A 17,638-nucleotide genomic window follows, 5' to 3' on the forward strand; every position below is an offset into this window, starting at 1 on the left:
AAAAAAAAACACGAGCAAGAAATAATTGAATGAGAGATTGATTGAGGACTTTCCATTTTATGCTACGCATAAAGTGGAGAGGCCATTAGGAGCATGTACGAGAAAAACCAACGAGCAGAAAGAGAAGAAGCCCTATCTATCGATTAACTTCGTTTGACCTTTGAAAAGAGAAGACAATGATATGACTATGCGCACAGGTATCCGTAGCAACAAGCGATACCGTACCGCCGTCAAAGTTGCAGCTTTACCACACACAACAACCGTCAAAACACATTCAGCTTAAGTGAAAGATGGTGACAGACATCGTTTCGCCTCACATTTCGGATGTTCGGGGATCAATTCAAGCGGAGGAGCAGGTGCCAACACCTCCTACGTAAAAAGCAAGAAAGAATGGGCGAATTGAGTTAGATGTTCAAATGGTAATGATTAGAAATAGAGCAAAAAGACAAGTCACCTGGGACGGAGTGGCTAGCCACTTCCACGAAGAAAAGCAAAATTGGTTCCTTTCCCCTGCACTTGTTTGATTGTTTCGCGTCGGAGAGAGTAAACACCTGTTTGAGCGTATCGGAAGATGGGCCTCGAGCCACACAAGTGTCGACCCCAATTCCATCCGAGTGCTACGGGACATAATCTCTTCATCGATTTCTCGTCCAGCTGGTCCCTTTCCTCTTTTCTCTCGTTAGTCTTCGTATCAATCCTCAATACCGAAAACGTAGCGCGCAGCGGCTTCACTCCGAAGCAATGCAACGCAATTTGAGAGAATGATGCAGAGTAAAGGAGTGGGTGTCAGCAAAGAGGACAAGACGAGTTGGTGTCGAGACGGTGGCGCCTACGCGGCTCTTGGGAGATCGCTAGAAGCTCGAAAATAACGCGAAGATCCAACAGTTGACTTTGCTCACACTTGGAAACCACCGAACCTAATGCAATCACGGTCACCGACCACGAACACATCACGCCAAAATGGTTTCACAAGATTTTGCTGTTCGTTCAAATTGGTAAGTCCATGACTCGAGCCAACTGGAACAATTTAATTGACAATTTTTCCAATAAACGGTGAATACATTCTGGATGACGCTTTAAATTCTATACGCTGCTAAAGCAGTGACAAAAACTGACGCAAAAAGAAAACAACATTAGTGTTTTTTTTTTTTAGGGTACACGGGTATTTCATGACGGAAGAGAGTGACGAAGGAAAAAAAACAGGGGAGGTCGGGAAAGCATATGGGTTCTCGTTGCTATGACGACACTCGGTTGATTGGATGTGGTTGCGAAATGGGTGAGAGGGGAAGGTTAGGCAAAAGATGGGGGAGGCAAAGAAAACGCACATCCGAATCACGCAAGGCACACTAGTCTTTTGCAACGAGAAAGAGGAATAAAGAGAATGTCGCGAAACGGAATTATTAAACTTTGGAGAAACGAAACTCAAGATCCACATGAAAAAGTTGGCTTTTCTCATGCTCACGGAAATGAATAGAAACATCAACGACGAACGAAACGCCATGATAACAAAACGCAGGGTAGCACCGTCCCATTTGCATGATCGGTCGGGTGGTGCTCCTTTAAGCGATAGCTTTGGCTTCGGGCATGTACGTCTCCCAATGTTCAATGATCTATGACAAAATACACAAGGCAATTTCATTAAAGCCTCGTCTTCTCCTGCCGATCGCTACGCTCTTGAGTTAAGAATGTCGCCTTATTTTTTAAAACAAGCAACAACAACAACAAAAGAGAATCACTCACTTTGTCCTGAGCTTTCATCTGCGCTTCCAAGTAAGAAATGAAAGCTGCTTTGAAATCCTTGACGCGTTGAAGATCGAAAAGTTCCAGTTCCTTTTTAATCGCTTTGGAAATGACATCAAATTCTTCTTGGCTTCGATTGACTTTAGCCTCCCACTAAATCAAATTCATGTTTGTCAAACAACACGACAAATCCAATATTTCCGAGCAAAAATGGGTCGTCTCCGAAGTGAAACGCAAGCACATCAGAAACCCTAGGCATTTACTATCTTATACCCCTCTTACCTCTAATACTTCATCTTTAGCTGGTGCAACTTTGTCGGAACGACCAGTTGCTTCCCACCGATCAACTGCTTCGCGCTTTTTGGCCAACATCTGCTGAGCGTGTTGCCATGTCTGGAAAGCCTTCACACGCTCGTGAAACACATCCTGCGATCAATCGGTAGAATTCAAAAGTCTATTATTTCTATGTCAATAGTAAGGATTACCTTACCTTAACGACACCCAAAAGCGACAAATAATCCTTGATAAGTTCATGCAAAATGTAAAAATCCGCATTTGACTGATCGTTGTGAACGCCTTCCAACTAAAATCAGTTAAAATTGTTAATTTCCCGCTTTTCAACACAATGTAATATATTACTTTATCATGGAGTTCGGCCATCTTAGCTAGGGCTCTCGATAATCCTGCGTGATCCTCACCATTACTAAGGAGGGCCAATCCTTTGCCTAGAGCAGCGGTTGCAAACGCTAACTCACGTCGATGACTGTACAAGCCTTCCAAGGAAGCTTGCAGTCGGCGGAATTGAGATTCTAGCGTCTCCAACTGCTGATGTCGTTCCTCAAACCACTGGTTTCCATTAAAAAAATTGTGACCACTTTGATGGGCATTCAAATGTAACATAAAATAAATATAACATACGGGATCAGATTCACCCATCTTGAATGCAATTTTGGTTACGGTTTCCCCCATGCGGTTAAAGAGTCTTAACACTCCAGCTCCACTGAGGGCAGACGTATTCGACGCTCGAGGCAATTCGTCCTCTGTCAAAGCCAAAAGTATACGATACTGTCAGCTAGGAACGAAACAGGAATAAAGATTGTACGTACCACATTCTAAAAATTCCCGGAAATCAGGATCTACTTGAAAAATGGGATGAATAGCAATGCGGATAAGGTAGCGCTCCAGGGCAGCCCTACGGCGTTCAACAAATTCCGGCAACTTGCCCTCATGTTCAGTTTGACCGCCAGCCATTTTGACTTTCGTAGTACCTGAAATGAATTTTCAAACTTATATTTACAACAGAGTATCGTAGGTTTAGTTGTAAATATTAATCTAGACTAGAAACATACCAACAACATTCTTTTCTGGCGGGGCTGGCACCAAACGACCTTTATGTAAGTACTTCTCCGCCAGTTTATCGTGCAATCCAAGAAAATCCGAAAAACGTCGGGATACAGTCATTTCGGTTTTCTTGAATAACCCAATATTCGTGTGGGTAACCACATTGTAGGTAAGAAAAGAAGAAATTCCATCGCCGATTTTTTGAGGATCTTTTACACTAATTGTGATAAATTTGCCATCACTCTGCAATTGCAAAAAAATTTAGAAAATAAAAATAAAAAACAAAAAAAAATTTTCCAACACAAATGAAAGTATACCTCTGCAGTGATTACTTTTTCTTCTTCAATCATGGTCCCAGCATGGTAAGCATTACAACTCTACAATTGACTAATGTTACTATAAAAAAATTCATTTTACATCAAATGGTAGAATACACCTGTGTTCTTGGAGATGTTACTAGTGTTTCCAATGTTGAACGCCCTGCCATTGTTTCACGATGTACTTCTTTTGGCTCAGGAATATCCTCAAATATGTCTTCAGGTTCAGATCTCAGTTCGATCTTGGCTTTAGTGTCAGGAACACCATCTTTGTATTCACTATCCGAGTTCAAGTCTATCTCATCGGCTGCTGACAAATTGTGAGATTGTTCCTCAATAGGAGACAAACCATTTGACCTATCATCTTCTAGGGAAATGTCCGCTTTGGCTTCAACTTTTATCTGTATAAACAATAAAGGTCAAATTTCAATCACAGTGCGAAATTTCAGAGAAATGTGACGGGGGCGGATCCAACACGCGGACATCGATTTTCAAACCAGAAACGTATGACACCAAATAAATCCGAACAATTATCACAGTGAATATTTGTTTAACTTTGGGTTGTCAGTGAATAAAAGTTTACCTCGATTGCGGAAGCAAATAAATCGTCGTCGTTAAATTCATCATCAAGTTTCGGTGCGTGTCTATCGTCTGCCATTTTTCAACTGTTTGTGGATCCGTTTTTGCTTTTCAGCAGAGAAATATTATCACCATGACATCTAGCGACAAGATTTGAACGTTTAGGTTTGAAAATTTTACTATCAATGTATTTTCCTAATTATTTTTATTGCCCTATCCTTGCCGGCTTGCCCCAAAGTAAATAATGTGTATGAATGGAAATGGGAATACAGATACTTCTGTACGAATAAATTTTCCGCCCGAAGAGCATTTATTTCTAATCGCGTTTTAAGAATGCAGTTTAAGTAACTACATTCCCAACTTTAGAATAGTGTAAAAATCCAAAATACGTCAAAACACACACATTAACAGCCAGACTGAATCCAAGCATGAAAGGTAACCAAGACCACTGGCTGGTTAAAGGGGCAACTGACGTGTGATGCACAGAAGCATTGGTGGATGAAATGGATGATACTAGCGACTTCCGAGATAATTCATTACTAGGGCTCTGGTACAAGCAAGGAGAATTTTCCTGAAACCGTAGGCTTGAATCAACATGTCGAGGATCAAGGTTATCGGAGAAAACTGAAAATCGGTCAATATCTTCCAGTGTTGAGTCTGGTCTTGAATCTGGTGGGCTACGATTTAGAAGGCCAGTTTGGATTGAGCCGAATCCAGAACTCTGACTGGAAGAACGGGTAAAAGGTGAATTATGATTTGGGGACGAAAAAGTGGAAGAAGGCCAGTTGTCGCCTTGCCAATAGCCGCCAGCAACCCAGGAGGCTTTCGTCAGATTGGTGTCGGGCGATGATCTAAAGAAGTTAAGCATCATAAATAATTTGAAATTATAAACCAAAATTTAAACTATCGGTAGTACATGATACTCGATGAGGATAGTCTAGAAGGCGAGATAAGAGGCCTAGGCTTTGCAAAACCTGAGGATTGGACCATTGGAGAAGCAAGAGGAGTACTATTGTTAATTTTTCTTGATGATCCTATGTCTAACTTGCTTAAATCCAGATCACATGGTGGACTTGAAGTACTATACCAAGAAGGGTTTGAAATTGAAGTTTGAAGTATTTTAGTTTTTGGTTTGTAAAATGCTTGTTTTGACTTTCTTGGTGAAAGTCCAAGAATAAGCTGAACAGTTGCAGCAGCACAAAGAATCAACGATATGCTTATTTCCCAAACTGGAGAGACCAAAAGAAGCAAAACAATCCACAGTGAACCTAAGGCTATATTCCATGCAGGAAAAATTCTTTTAATGAAGGCAGAATAATTTAGAATGACTGAGCAGCCTAGCCCAATCCAAATAAGTGATTTCTGAAACAACCACAGACAAATTTCATGTAAGTAGTGAAGCAAATGTATTATTGATGTACCAAAGTACCTGGTACATTTGGTCTACTATGTATAAATAGTAAATCCATTCTGTTGGTAAACATTCACTATATCCAGTTACAATCCAGTAGTCACTTAGTTTGAGCATGGTCACCAACCATATCATGACAAACTCCAAATGTGAAATGAGATGGTGTATTAAGAAAACAAGTTTTACCTAATACAATGTCATTCAATTATTGAAGATGCTGAAATTTATTTAGAAATTGTGAAATGTACCATATTGCCTGCAAACAATTTTGGTGGTATTTTATTAATACGAATCATACCACGACAACAAATCTCGCAACACTAAGCATGTTCCATACTCGTGATGTCTTGGAATAAGAAATTCACGCCTTATACATGCAACAATGTTAGTGCGTATAATATTTGTTTTGCAATAACCTGCAGTTATTCCAATTCAAATACTACCTACTTCACTTTGCATGTTAAAACCGTTGAAACATAAGCATTTTCCCTTAGGAGTCATGGCCCACGAATCAACACGAACTGCACCACCATCTTTAAACTTTAAACGTATTTTTCGATTTGACCGTTAGATGGTGAAAGCCTAGAAGGTTGAATCATGCACGAAAGATGTCATTGAATGACGACCAAAACTGTCTTGCCAGTTGCCACGATAGCCAAGATACAACCCAAGATTTACCTTTTGCCATGAAAGGGGTAAAACTGTAAAAGTCTAGCTTAGGAAAGCGTTTTTTTTTTTACCTCACCTTTTTATTTATAATACTTAATACATTATAATATTACATCGATTTTTTACAACAAAACTTGAACTAACCTAATTTAGGCGGCCTAACAGAATTTAACTTACATAACCTAACCTAACCTCTGAATCAATTTTTTTCCATGACGTAAGTGAACGAAAAACCTTTCGTGGCAATAAGTAAATCTTAGGTACTTGCCACGAAATATGTCGTGGCAATATGTATATTTGAACTTACCGCCTCGATGAGAGAACCTACAGGCTATGGTGGTAATAGACAAATATTTTGTTGTTGCCACGAAAGATGTCGGGGCAATAGACAGTTTTGGCCGTCATGCAACGACAGCCTAGAGCCTATCAAGGCAATAGATTTAACCAGCACAGAACACGAACGGAAGCAATTCGTAGTCGTGATGGAAATAAAATTTTAAATTGAATAATAAGAAGACTCGGAAACACGGAGTTATTTATTAGATCACCGACAAACGTGAATATTATTCACTAGAATTTTCTTCAATGACTTTTTTCATTTGACGTTCAAATACCTTTTTTGAATCACAAAAGCCTTGTCGTGTTTTCCCAAATGAGTTAGGGCCAGCAGATGTTTGTGTATCCCTGAAATTTTCTTGGTAAAAACTCAACAAACCACCAAAAGCACATATAGTTCTTTACCTGCCAATATTTTTCATCCTCATTCTTGCTTCTGGGGGCATTTCTTCTGCTTCGTCACTGTCACTACTTTCACCAAACACAGAGGTCTTCTTTGCAAGCTCTGGTTTGGGTTCAGATTTTTTCTAAAATTGCAATAAAACTCATAAGGAAATTTGTCTTTTTTTCTGAACCATCATTACAGTACTTACAGTAGCAGGCTGTTTCAGTTTGATTGTCAAGCCTTTATTATGTGATATGGGTGCTTTCAAATCAACAATATGTTTTGATTTTTTTAAAGCATCTTTGTTGTCCTCTTCATCACTACGCTCACCAGCACGCTTTAACGAACGTGCTTCTTTAGGCTCCACAGTTTTTGAATCTAAATCAATGGAGAAACACTGTCGAATATGAGATAAGACCATTTAACCAATTATAAATACACAACATAAAGTAAAACTTAATACTTCCTACCAGCAGACATGAAGCCTACGAAACTCTTAAGAGTCATGCAATCGTTAAAATACGTAAAAACGTACCTCGTGTATATTTATTACAAGACGCCATTCCTGATTCTAGTTTTAGGATTCACTGTTGACACTATGTTCAACAATAATGCAACGATGCATGGCACCCTTAGAGGGCTAGCGGTGTGAATAATTTACCTGTCCACTTCTAAAAAAAACCAGAAGTAGGCAAAAAAAAATTTAAATCCGTTTGAATGATACACCCAGTCAGTATTAATAGTCATTACTCATAGATTTCAATACTGTAATCCGTAAATTTTAATAACTCCTAAATAGTACTTTGGCAGCGCTGCCACGACTCACAACAACTTTCGTATTTGTACGTAAGTACCTGAATTAGTTTGCACATACTTTACAATGGAATCAGAATCTTCAAAACGCAGTTTAAAGGTAAATGAAATTTTGGAGCATAGGAATTAGAATTTTTAGGTAATGTTGAACGTGTTGATCATAAGAGGTACAAAGGAGGCGAGGAGACAAAAGAAGAGAGCCCGCCTGAGGATGACGATTACGTCCCTTATGTTCCAGTTAAAGAGAGAAAGAAGCAAAAATTGACAAAATTGGGCAGGATCTCACAAGTACATAGTGACTTATTTATATATCATTCTTATTCATCTGACATCTGTGGGTTTATAAGGTCAAAGCTGATGCGGATCTTAAAGCAAAATCATCCAGTGAAAATGAATGTAATGATGAAGAAGAAGAGGATCTGCAAAGTGTTGCTAGAAAGTCAAACATAAGTCTACTAAGTCAACATACAGAACTGAAAAAAGTTGCCCAAGGTACAATAAAAAAATTTATCTTATTTTCATTATAGTTGTTGTGTTCATTGTGTTCATTCACCTGTTGTGTGTGTCTCATAGCTAAAAAAGAGAGTGCTTTTGAGAAACAATTAAAAGAAGAAGAAAAAATCCTTGAGAGCATTGCAGAAAAAACTGCTCTAATGGGTGTTGCAGAATTGGCTAGAGGTATCCAGTATGAAGATCCTATAAAAACAAGGTAAAAACTTATCTAGTAGACTTGAATCTTTAAAACATAATTTTTTTGCTGATCAGCTGGACACCTCCAAGATGTATTTTGAACATGCCAAGAGATTACCCTGATATACTTAGAGGGAAATTAAGCATTACCGTTGAAGGAGAAGATGTACCTCTTCCTATACCTTCATTTAATGCCATGAAATTTCCCAAGGGAATTTTAGTTGGGCTACAGAAAAAAGGAATCAAACAACCCTCTCCAATTCAAATCCAAGGATTGCCAACTGTGTGAGTTGAACACATTTCAAAATATATCTGTCTCATTACAAAAAACATACTTCGATGTTTTCCAGGTTGAGCGGCAGAGACATGATCGGCATAGCCTTTACCGGTAGTGGAAAAACCCTTGTGTTCGTATTACCTATAGTTGTTTTCAGTTTGGAACAGGAACTAAAAATGCCATTTTTGCCTAACGAAGGTCCTTTTGGTACGTTGCTCTTAAAGTTGCACAATTCCAATTATGTATGATCACAACTTTCGATTGTAGGGTTGATAGTATGCCCATCTCGTGAGTTGGCAAAACAAATTCTCGAAACAGTCGAACATTTTGCCGATTGTTTGAGCCAGCATGGGATGCCAAGAATAAAGTCGTGTCTAATTATTGGTGGAACACCAGTTAACCAGTCCTTAGAAATCATTAACAGGTTATAGATTAGCATACAGCATGTTTCCAGTTAAACATTTTCCTGAAAGTAAAAAAAAAAAAAATTGTGTCTAGAGGGGTACATATCATAGTTGCCACACCTGGTCGCCTAATGGACATGCTTGATAAGAAAATGATTAAATTAGACGTATGCCGATATCTATGTATGGATGAAGCTGATCGCATGATTGACATGGGATTCGAAGAAGATATCCGTACTATTTTTTCCTACTTCAAGGTAATTAGCATTTATACTACTTTTATTTTATTTTATTTTTTTTTTTTTACGTGAAATTATTGAAACTACTCCTCTTACTTAAAAAAAAAAAATAATAATAATAATAATAATAAAAATAGGGTCAACGGCAAACTTTGTTGTTCAGTGCTACTATGCCCAAGAAAATCCAGAACTTCGCTCGTTCGGCGTTAGTCAAGCCTATAACTATTAACGTTGGGAGAGCAGGAGCAGCTAGCATGAACGTCATTCAAGTAAATATCGATGTTTGTGCATTGCTACATCTTTTTAATTCCTTCCTTCTGCTTAGGAAGTAGAATATGTTAATCAGGAAGCCAAGATTGTCCACTTGTTAGAGTGCATTCAAAAGACTCAACCACCGGTGTTGATTTTCGCCGAGAAAAAGCAGGACGTGGATGCAATACATGAATATTTGTTATTAAAGGGAATTGAAGCTGTGGCCATTCACGGAAGCAAAGGTAGTGCAAGCAACCAGAAAATCTTTATCTTGATTTTGGTCTAACCCTTTAAATTTAGATCAGGAAGAGCGATCTCGCGCTGTCGACGCCTTCAGACAAGGAATAAAGGATGTGTTGGTTGCTACCGATGTTGCCTCTAAAGGGTTAGATTTCATCAACATTCAACATGTTATAAATTATGACATGCCCGATGACATTGAGAATTACGGTATTTCTAAAGATAATTGGTTGTTGTTTACATCCATTTTAACCTGAACCCTTCAGTGCATCGAATAGGACGTACTGGTCGTTCAGGTAACAAAGGTCAAGCGACAACCTTTATTAACAAATCGAACGAAGAATCCGTTTTACTTGATCTCAAACACTTACTTATCGAAGCAAAGCAGGAGGTTCCTCCGTTTTTGGCAACTCTGCAATCGGAAACTGAAGTTTTCCAAGATCTTGGAGGTAATTATTTATGACTTTCAAACTGGAGTCTTCTAAAATGTTGCTTTTCGTTTACAGGTGATAAAGGTTGTAGCTATTGCGGTGGTCTTGGTCATCGGATTACCCAGTGTCCGAAACTAGAAGCCGAAAGCAACAAACAAGTCTCCGCCGTCGGGCGCAAAGACTATTTATCTTATTCTGCGGCAGACTACTAAAGATTTCACCAACAATCCACGTCTTGAATGCAACAAACGCTTCTAAGATTACTGTGAAAATCCCGATATGTTGTATCGTGTCGAAAGAAGGGAGAAAATATTGGAAATACATGTTGACGAAATAAATTAAAATTTGAAAGATTTTGCGAACAATGCGGCAGTAGCCTGAGTGACATCTCCGTCGAATCTTCTTAGTTCCTCAATTACCTAAACTTAGTTACATTGTAGACAGAAAACTCCAATTTAAATGGAGGATAGTACCTGTGTACGCAGAAAACCCATGGATACCAACTCTTGAATTTGTTTCTCGGTGAATTTTTCGATTGGATGTTGATTACTGGGATCAGGAGTTGCTGAATCTTGAAGGGCCTGATGGAAAATGTATAGTTCTATAAAATTTCATGTACTGTAAAAAAATAGGAATAATAACCTTTGCGAGTTCACGATCTTCCATTTCGACAGCTGATGACGACTCGACTTCAGATCGTGGACCAGACAATCGAGCACAGTCGGGAAGCTCATTTTCGGACAAGAAAGGGGTTTCGGTTCCGGTAGTTCCAATGACCAAAAGGTTACGTTTCAAATCTATTAGACACTGAAAATTGAAACAAAACAAAAAAAACACACATTTCATGAAAACCCTCAGTACCCAAACCTGTCAAAACTTGACATTACTTGATGGCGTTTAAGCATATCTAATCCTAATAGCATGTCCATAGGTTGTTCCTCCAAAATTGAAAACGAGGTGGGTAAAAAATCATCTCCGATTTGAATCTAGTTAAATAAATCGATTATGCTTTCCGAAAATTAATGATGAACTGCTCGCTCGTGGATTTCTTGGTACCTGAACCATGTGGATGCGCCCAACAATACGTTGAATTCCTACGCCTTTGGCAATCCCAGCCCACCGGCTATCAACTAAACGATGGATGTCGCATTTCAAAGCACAGGCTGATGACATTATGGTGGTTTGAGCTCCTAGGGGTGTGAAACGGAAACCACAGAAATTTAATTCACATTTCCATGTGAAGCACAGAATAGAAACTGTACCAGAATCAATGAAAGCTTTAACCGGGTGTCCATTTACTACGCAATTTATATAAAGCATAACAACTGTGCCAAACGACTCGGGATGATATTCGATAGCTGCTTCCATATTAGCTTCAATATTTTTCTGGCGAATTTCATCTGCAATCAGCCGTTGTGCTTCGGCATCAAAAGGATCAGCGCGGGACATCAGGTTTCGTAGTCTCTCCCGTTCTGCTCTAACCGCTTCCTGCTCACGCAGTACTGTAGTGAAACGGCCTAAAAGATAAACAACCTGTCGTCAAAGTCTCAGGACAAATAATGAACTTTATAAGTACAAACCTAAATCTCCAGATAACAGAGCATCAGCAAGACGAGGGTTATTCTGCTTAAGCTGAGCAAGTTGGTCAGGATTTGCTAGAAACATGTCTCGGATGAAGACTGGGTCATTTTCGTTGCCTCGACTGGTATTTCTATTGCCTCTGGAAGATGATGGTACCTGTATTGCACTGAAATCCAAATTCAGAGGAGGTTCTGTAATGAAAAAGAAAATTATATAAATAGCAGGTGTACCCTTCCTCTACAGCAAAAAATATGAAAACAAACAAACCTTGTTGATGACTGGTGGTAATTTTTTGCCTCTGTATGACAACAACATCACCCTCTTTTAAGCCATGATTCTTTAAACTCTTTGAACCATCTTCCATAATTTTTCCATTGTAAACCAAGCGTATTTCTACCGCAGGAATACCGGATTCAACTTCACAAAACGCTTTGAAATTTTCTAGTTCCAAATCCTCAGATACATCGAGGTTAAATATGTCATCAGAAAGCGTAGTAACCGTGATACGCATTTTCTTTAAAACTGAAACTCAGGATTTCAAATTCAAAAACAAAAGCTGCTAAGAATGGATTTAGTCGAAGTGACACAAACTATAATTTCCAGATTCAATTCTTTTATGTAGAAATCGTAGAAATTCAATATTGCTTACTATGCAATGCTTCGACTGCAACAACTACATAGTACACAAAATTCTATTTAGTGAGGCGGACGTGCCTCGCTGCCAAATCTTTCGACTGCGATAAATCGTGGTACAATGCCAATTGCCAATACTGCAAAGTCTGTAATTCGACCAACTTGTTTTGCGTTTCAGTTTGTCAGATCATTTGGAAAGGACCTAAATAACGATGTCGGAAAGATTAATTGTAAGACGGGCAGTCATTTGCTTATAAGATCCAACACAATTGTGAATTGTCAAAACCGACGAAAGAAATTCATAATTTTGAGTTTCAAAATGCTAAGCTTTACTGTTGCAAAGGCAATGTGACTGAAACCGATTTTGGTATTTTTCTAAATCTTTATTTCCAGCATTGTAACATGCATCATGAATTACGATTTTTCATTATTTATTTAATTATCTATAAACTAAGTTTTTACAATCTTATCTTGATGTCGGTTTCTCCGACTTTTCAACTTTCACAACCCTCGAGACACAAAAAAAACCTAATCTTAAGACAATTGTTATTTTTCTATCTCAACGATTGCAACAATTCGTCATTTAGAACTTAGTTTGTGTAAGCTCTAGCCACAATTTTGATTGGCTCTAAGTTAATCCAAAGATAAGCAATAAAAAAATGTTGAAATTGCCTTTTGGGTTACAAAAAACAATAAACGTCCAAGCAAAACTCTGCCTCTTTTTGTTGACGAAGCTCAAAGTTCAGAAGGTCCGAGAAGGAATAAATATATTTTTTTTTTTTTCTTGTTTTGCGTCTCTAGCCACGGAATCAAAGGCGGTTAAATGCCCGAAAACAAAAAGATAGATAACAACACAGCACTTTGCACTTGATGGAAACCGTGAAAGGTAGTACCGGTACCTCATTTTGGGTTTTCAGCGCCATAGATCCTAGTACTTCAAAAGCAACCGAGTTTTACGCAAGGGCTTGAACCTTGTTTGTTTTGCGAGCACTGTGTAATAAATTACATTAAGCTTTTTTTGTTATCGGACAAATTTTTACGTCCCGCTAATTCAATACTAAGTGCCAGTGAAGGCCTGTCATATTCGAAGGCAAGGCATTACATTCTGAAAAAAGAAAAAGCAGGTCTTACGAACATGAAGTTCAACAGAACTTAACAAAACTAGGGATGTTCTTTACCAAATGTTAGTGAAGACAGAAATTAGTCACTGCATTAGCCTTCAGATACCTGCACACATTATCAGGATGAAAGTGATATACAGCCACACAAAAAACAACTCTATGCGATTGTAAAAAGTAGAGCGTGCATTATCAGCTCAAAGGGATTATCATTAAGAACAAGTTTCTTCATCGAATTGCTCTGTCAATAATCCTCACGCTGAAACCCCACCTCTGCGCATGACTATAAAGCTGTTCGGTCTGTTAAAAATTAGAGTAATTTCAGTTTAGGTAAGGAAAGGTCTTGCTTGATAGCTTCTTAAATTCGTCTGAAACGAGTAAAACTTAAGATGAAAATTGTTGCCTTATTGGCGCTTTGCTTAATAGTTACCTTAGTGAACGCACAGGGGAACTACAAAAAAGTTTGTTATTTTGCTAACTGGCCCTATTACCGCCCAGGTAAGTGCACGGAGATCCTTGAGCCTACTTATGTGATTAACGTCGTACAATAACATTTAAAATTAGGGGCTGGACAGTACGACGCGGATAAGTTAGATCCGTTCGAATGCACACACATGATCTATGCGTTTGCTGTTCTTGACAAGGTGACCTACGAAATGGTAGTCTACGATTCCTACGTAGACATTGATCTTGGTGGTTACCAAAAATTCACCGCCTTAAAGCAACGAAATCCTAACCTTAAAACATTGATTGCGCTTGGTGGCTGGAATGACTCGGCATTTACTACTCAATATTCAGAATTAGTTGCTGATCCAGTGAAGATGAGAAATTTCGTATCAAAAGCTGTTGCTTTTGTTCGTCAGGTAAAAGCAAAAATAAAACAGCTTACCTCACGCAATATTGAAGTACACGTTAATCTCTTTAATGTTTAACTGCCCATTCAGTATAACTTTGACGGTCTTGATTTCGACTGGGAGTATCCTGGAGATCCGGGAAAACCTGAAGACAAACAGAACTTTATTACACTCCTCGCTATGCTTCGGGATGCTTTCAAACCATACAACTTACTTTTAACTATGGCACCATCTTGCAGTATCAAACGAGCTGAAGTCAGCTACGATATCCCAGGCCTAGCCGCCACAGTAGATTTTGTCAATTTCATGGCATACGGTAATGATGAGTTCTTGCAAAAATTCCACTAAAAATTTACCACAAAGGAAGTTGTTCTTTTACTTCCTAGACATACATGGAGCTTGGGAAAATCAAGTAGATCATCACGCACCCCTTTACCGACGTAGTTTTGAAGAAGGAAAAGAGGCGGTTATTATATCTGAGTCAATCGATTATTGGTTGGCGCAAGGTATGCCCGCTCAGAAGTTGATCTTTGGATTGCCCAGCTACGGTCGAAGTTACAGATTGGCTGATGCAACGAAAACGGACCTATTGTCTCCGGCTATCGGTGCTGGTCCTCTTGGACCATACACCGGACAGGATGGATTCCTTGCTTTGTACGAAATGTGCTTGAATCAACAGAGCGGATGGACAGTGGTCACCGATCCAACTGGCAAAATGGGTCCTTATGGCTACAGTGGTACAACATGGGTCTCATGGGATGACATTGACATGGTTATCACTAAGGTAAAATACGCTATGAACAAGGGTCTTGGGGGTATTATGTTCTGGGAACTCACCTTGGATGACTTTAACGGATTCTGTAACATGGGCCAACGGTACGTTATGGGACAGTGAAATTGATATTACGTTTTCCGATAAATGATGTGTTTTGTTTTTCAGACCATTTTCAAAGGCCATTACCGCAACTTTAGAAGGACGACCTTTTAATACGTCAACCCCAGCTCCAACTCCAACGCAATATCCGATAACGACGACAAAAGCTAGTAAATAACGTCATTGCGTGTATAATTTTTGCCGCTAGATTTGCATTATAATGGTTTACTTTAAAGTGACCTGCACAAGCGAAGGAACATATTATGCTGATCCGGCCAACTGCACCAAATACTACCGATGTGTTAATGGCAAGATTATCACTTACTACTGTCCAGCTAGCCTTGCATTCAACTCTTACATCAGCCGTAAGTTTTATTTCTTAGTATGTCAAACAATTATATAATTAAATTTGATTTCGATTAGAATGTGATTGGCCCTACAACGTACCTGGATGCGCCTAATCTTCCCGTTTAAACTTGGACTTTTTCTTCCCGCTTCCTTATGGAAATAAGTTGCCGTATTTGAAGTAGAAAACCAATACTTGCTAAAACATGGATATGAAAACACTTAGTAATATAAATATGACCCATATAGCAAGAATAATAAAGATACCTGCGTATACCTATTCCATTTCTCTTAAATATCGCTCTAGTACATCGAACTACCATGATAATAACTGATTTGGTTACAACTTTCAAGTTTGTCAAATTTAGCAGACAACAACATATTTGTAAACAAAATTGGCTAATAATGCTGACAACATTGCAGTAGTTGTCTCTCTTTGTCTACCAAATTATGAGTGTTTAAATAAATAACTGAATGGCAGTTTAAAAAATGAATGACGTGGACGCTATTTGTAACTTGAAAACCGGGTTGATCGATGCCAGGAAATTTCGTTCGAACCAGGCAACCAAGAGAGTCTCTAGATTGTGTCTCAGTAACTTCCAAGAAGTTGAAAACTCCCATTCTGCAGGGATCAACACCATAGATCTGGACAAAGTAGAAGGAAGATAGTAATTAGTGTCAACATTTACTCATCTTGGTTGCAGTAATAGAACATACTTCACATTATATTACCTTTTATTATTCAGTTTACTCTCCGGTAGTGCTGATGGAAGCATTCACATTCATGATGTTTTGAATCAGAGCGGAAATTTGCAGTTTACTTGTAAAAATGTGGGGAAGATTGACAGGCAAAGTAATCGTTACTGCCATAAGTACAGCGTGGAGTGTGTTCAGTGGTACCCCTTGGATACAGGAATGTTCCTGTCTAGTGGCATGGATAAACATTTGAAAATTTGGGATGCCAATGCACAAATCCCAGCTGATGTTGTCATCATCAATGGTAAAATATACCATCATCATATGTCTCCCAATGCAACTCAACACAACTTGGTGGCGGGTAAATCTTCAAGCTTAAAATGTTGGATCTACAAAACATCTTATGCTCCTTCTTAAATAGTGGCAAGCACAGCAAACCAAGTGTTTTTGGCTGATCTACGGAGTGGGTCAACCACCCACGAGTTGAGAAGCCATAGTTCGTCAGTATTAAGCGTTAAGTGGTCACCGATGCAAGAGTTCCAGCTTGCCTCTGGTTCGATGGACAATCGACTTTTAATGTGGGACGTGAGAGCCTCCAGGAGTTGTCTGTTTTCCATGGATCAGGACAATGGAAGAAATCATGCTAATGTTGAGAAGACCACAGCACACAACGGCTATGTGCATAGTTTGTCCTTCACCAGCGATGGCCTTTTCCTAATTTCTGTTGGGACAGATAGCCGAATGCGTTTATGGAACAGTGAAACAGGTTAGCTTGTTATTTCTTGAATTCAGTCCACGGAGGTACCTAAACTTAAACTTCATTAGGACGTAACGAGATGATCAATTATGGCAAGATCCTTATGGAAAGTAAGAAAGGAACGCGGTTCGACATCTCATCAGACACGGAGCCACAAATGGTTTTCGTGCCTTCTCAGGGGAATATTCTGGTATATTTGCTGGAAAATCTACAACGAACTCTTGTCGCTTCTTTTCTTACATTAATCGTTTGATAGGTCTACGAGTTAACTACAGGTATCAAACGAGCTGCGTTACTAGGCCATTACAATACAGTCACCTGTTGCGCTTACAATGAAAACCTGCATACACTCTATAGCGGTAGCAACGATCGCAACATTTTGGTTTGGGCACCAGAGGCAGCAGAAACAATACGGGAAGATCCTGTTAATAAGGATGTTGAATTCGGATCTAGGAGTTTAATGCCAAGAAGAACTCTTACGGAAGACGCCTGGAGTAGTGATGAAGGATGATGTAATCATGTAACCTTTTTAAAGATAAATGTTGTGGACAACTTATCGGTTTCAAAACTAGTTTGCCGGCTCCTTCTATCATCATGTCATGTAATATACTGTATCACTTGGGAAGCAAATAAAATTATTCTTGTGTATTTAAAAG

At 38.9% G+C, this 17,638-nt stretch overlaps 7 protein-coding genes across 9 annotated transcripts; 3 read left to right on the plus strand and 4 right to left on the minus strand.

The window, feature by feature from the left end:
• Window positions 1–1,008: 1,008 nt before the first annotated feature.
• On the minus strand, window positions 1,009–4,137 carry LOC116919850 (sorting nexin-2). The gene is made up of 11 exons (XM_032925906.2): window positions 3,982–4,137; window positions 3,518–3,799; window positions 3,399–3,458; window positions 3,090–3,324; window positions 2,847–3,008; window positions 2,659–2,780; window positions 2,380–2,586; window positions 2,231–2,323; window positions 2,023–2,166; window positions 1,741–1,893; window positions 1,009–1,610 (listed from the first exon to the last, which is right to left on the minus strand). Exons 1-11 carry the CDS (start codon window positions 4,054–4,056, stop codon window positions 1,560–1,562), a joined length of 1,584 nt encoding a protein of 527 aa, XP_032781797.2. The 5' UTR covers window positions 4,057–4,137; the 3' UTR covers window positions 1,009–1,559.
• Window positions 4,138–4,264: 127 nt separating this feature from the next.
• On the minus strand, window positions 4,265–5,980 carry LOC116919854. 2 transcript variants are annotated; one of them, XM_045170427.1, is made up of 5 exons: window positions 5,836–5,980; window positions 5,637–5,755; window positions 5,407–5,574; window positions 4,894–5,339; window positions 4,265–4,828 (listed from the first exon to the last, which is right to left on the minus strand). In XM_045170427.1, the coding sequence occupies exons 2-5, from the start codon at window positions 5,682–5,684 to the stop codon at window positions 4,318–4,320; spliced, it is 1,173 nt and encodes a 390-aa protein (XP_045026362.1). In that variant the 5' UTR covers window positions 5,685–5,755; window positions 5,836–5,980; the 3' UTR covers window positions 4,265–4,317. The 2 variants fall into 2 exon arrangements, with proteins under 2 accessions (XP_045026362.1, XP_032781804.2); XM_032925913.2 differs by having other exon boundaries at window positions 5,637–5,933.
• Window positions 5,981–6,794: 814 nt separating this feature from the next.
• LOC116919840 (PEST proteolytic signal-containing nuclear protein) lies at window positions 6,795–7,341 on the minus strand. The gene is made up of 3 exons (XM_032925891.2): window positions 7,314–7,341; window positions 6,987–7,156; window positions 6,795–6,920 (listed from the first exon to the last, which is right to left on the minus strand). Exons 1-3 carry the CDS (start codon window positions 7,339–7,341, stop codon window positions 6,795–6,797), a joined length of 324 nt encoding a protein of 107 aa, XP_032781782.2.
• LOC116919839 (protein DDI1 homolog 2) lies at window positions 6,987–12,455 on the minus strand. 2 transcript variants are annotated; one of them, XM_032925890.2, is made up of 9 exons: window positions 11,973–12,455; window positions 11,705–11,896; window positions 11,387–11,641; window positions 11,181–11,314; window positions 11,012–11,110; window positions 10,767–10,931; window positions 10,598–10,705; window positions 7,314–10,543; window positions 6,987–7,175 (listed from the first exon to the last, which is right to left on the minus strand). In XM_032925890.2, exons 1-8 carry the CDS (start codon window positions 12,214–12,216, stop codon window positions 10,463–10,465), a joined length of 1,278 nt encoding a protein of 425 aa, XP_032781781.2. In that variant the 5' UTR covers window positions 12,217–12,455; the 3' UTR covers window positions 6,987–7,175; window positions 7,314–10,462. The 2 variants fall into 2 exon arrangements, with proteins under 2 accessions (XP_032781781.2, XP_045026380.1); XM_045170445.1 differs by having other exon boundaries at window positions 7,249–10,543.
• On the plus strand, window positions 7,578–10,462 carry LOC116919837 (ATP-dependent RNA helicase abstrakt). The gene is made up of 13 exons (XM_032925888.2): window positions 7,578–7,691; window positions 7,757–7,879; window positions 7,939–8,083; window positions 8,165–8,300; window positions 8,357–8,566; window positions 8,632–8,765; window positions 8,826–8,982; window positions 9,057–9,219; window positions 9,339–9,470; window positions 9,527–9,695; window positions 9,754–9,903; window positions 9,960–10,142; window positions 10,200–10,462. Exons 1-13 carry the CDS (start codon window positions 7,659–7,661, stop codon window positions 10,334–10,336), a joined length of 1,872 nt encoding a protein of 623 aa, XP_032781779.2. The 5' UTR covers window positions 7,578–7,658; the 3' UTR covers window positions 10,337–10,462.
• A 1,307-nt stretch (window positions 12,456–13,762) lies between the features above and the next one.
• Window positions 13,763–15,809, plus strand: LOC116919067 (probable chitinase 10). The gene is made up of 7 exons (XM_032924936.2): window positions 13,763–13,954; window positions 14,021–14,319; window positions 14,401–14,626; window positions 14,697–15,186; window positions 15,251–15,354; window positions 15,421–15,549; window positions 15,608–15,809. Exons 1-7 carry the CDS (start codon window positions 13,846–13,848, stop codon window positions 15,643–15,645), a joined length of 1,395 nt encoding a protein of 464 aa, XP_032780827.2. The 5' UTR covers window positions 13,763–13,845; the 3' UTR covers window positions 15,646–15,809.
• Window positions 15,810–15,952: 143 nt separating this feature from the next.
• On the plus strand, window positions 15,953–17,637 carry LOC116919073 (DNA excision repair protein ERCC-8). The gene is made up of 5 exons (XM_032924942.2): window positions 15,953–16,197; window positions 16,276–16,586; window positions 16,647–16,991; window positions 17,051–17,172; window positions 17,239–17,637. Exons 1-5 carry the CDS (start codon window positions 16,019–16,021, stop codon window positions 17,491–17,493), a joined length of 1,212 nt encoding a protein of 403 aa, XP_032780833.1. The 5' UTR covers window positions 15,953–16,018; the 3' UTR covers window positions 17,494–17,637.
• The last annotated feature ends 1 nt before the right edge of the window (window position 17,638 follows it).

This window comes from Daphnia magna, linkage group LG3 (assembly GCF_020631705.1).
Source record: "Daphnia magna isolate NIES linkage group LG3, ASM2063170v1.1, whole genome shotgun sequence".
Classification (NCBI taxonomy): Eukaryota; Metazoa; Arthropoda; class Branchiopoda; order Diplostraca; family Daphniidae; genus Daphnia; species Daphnia magna.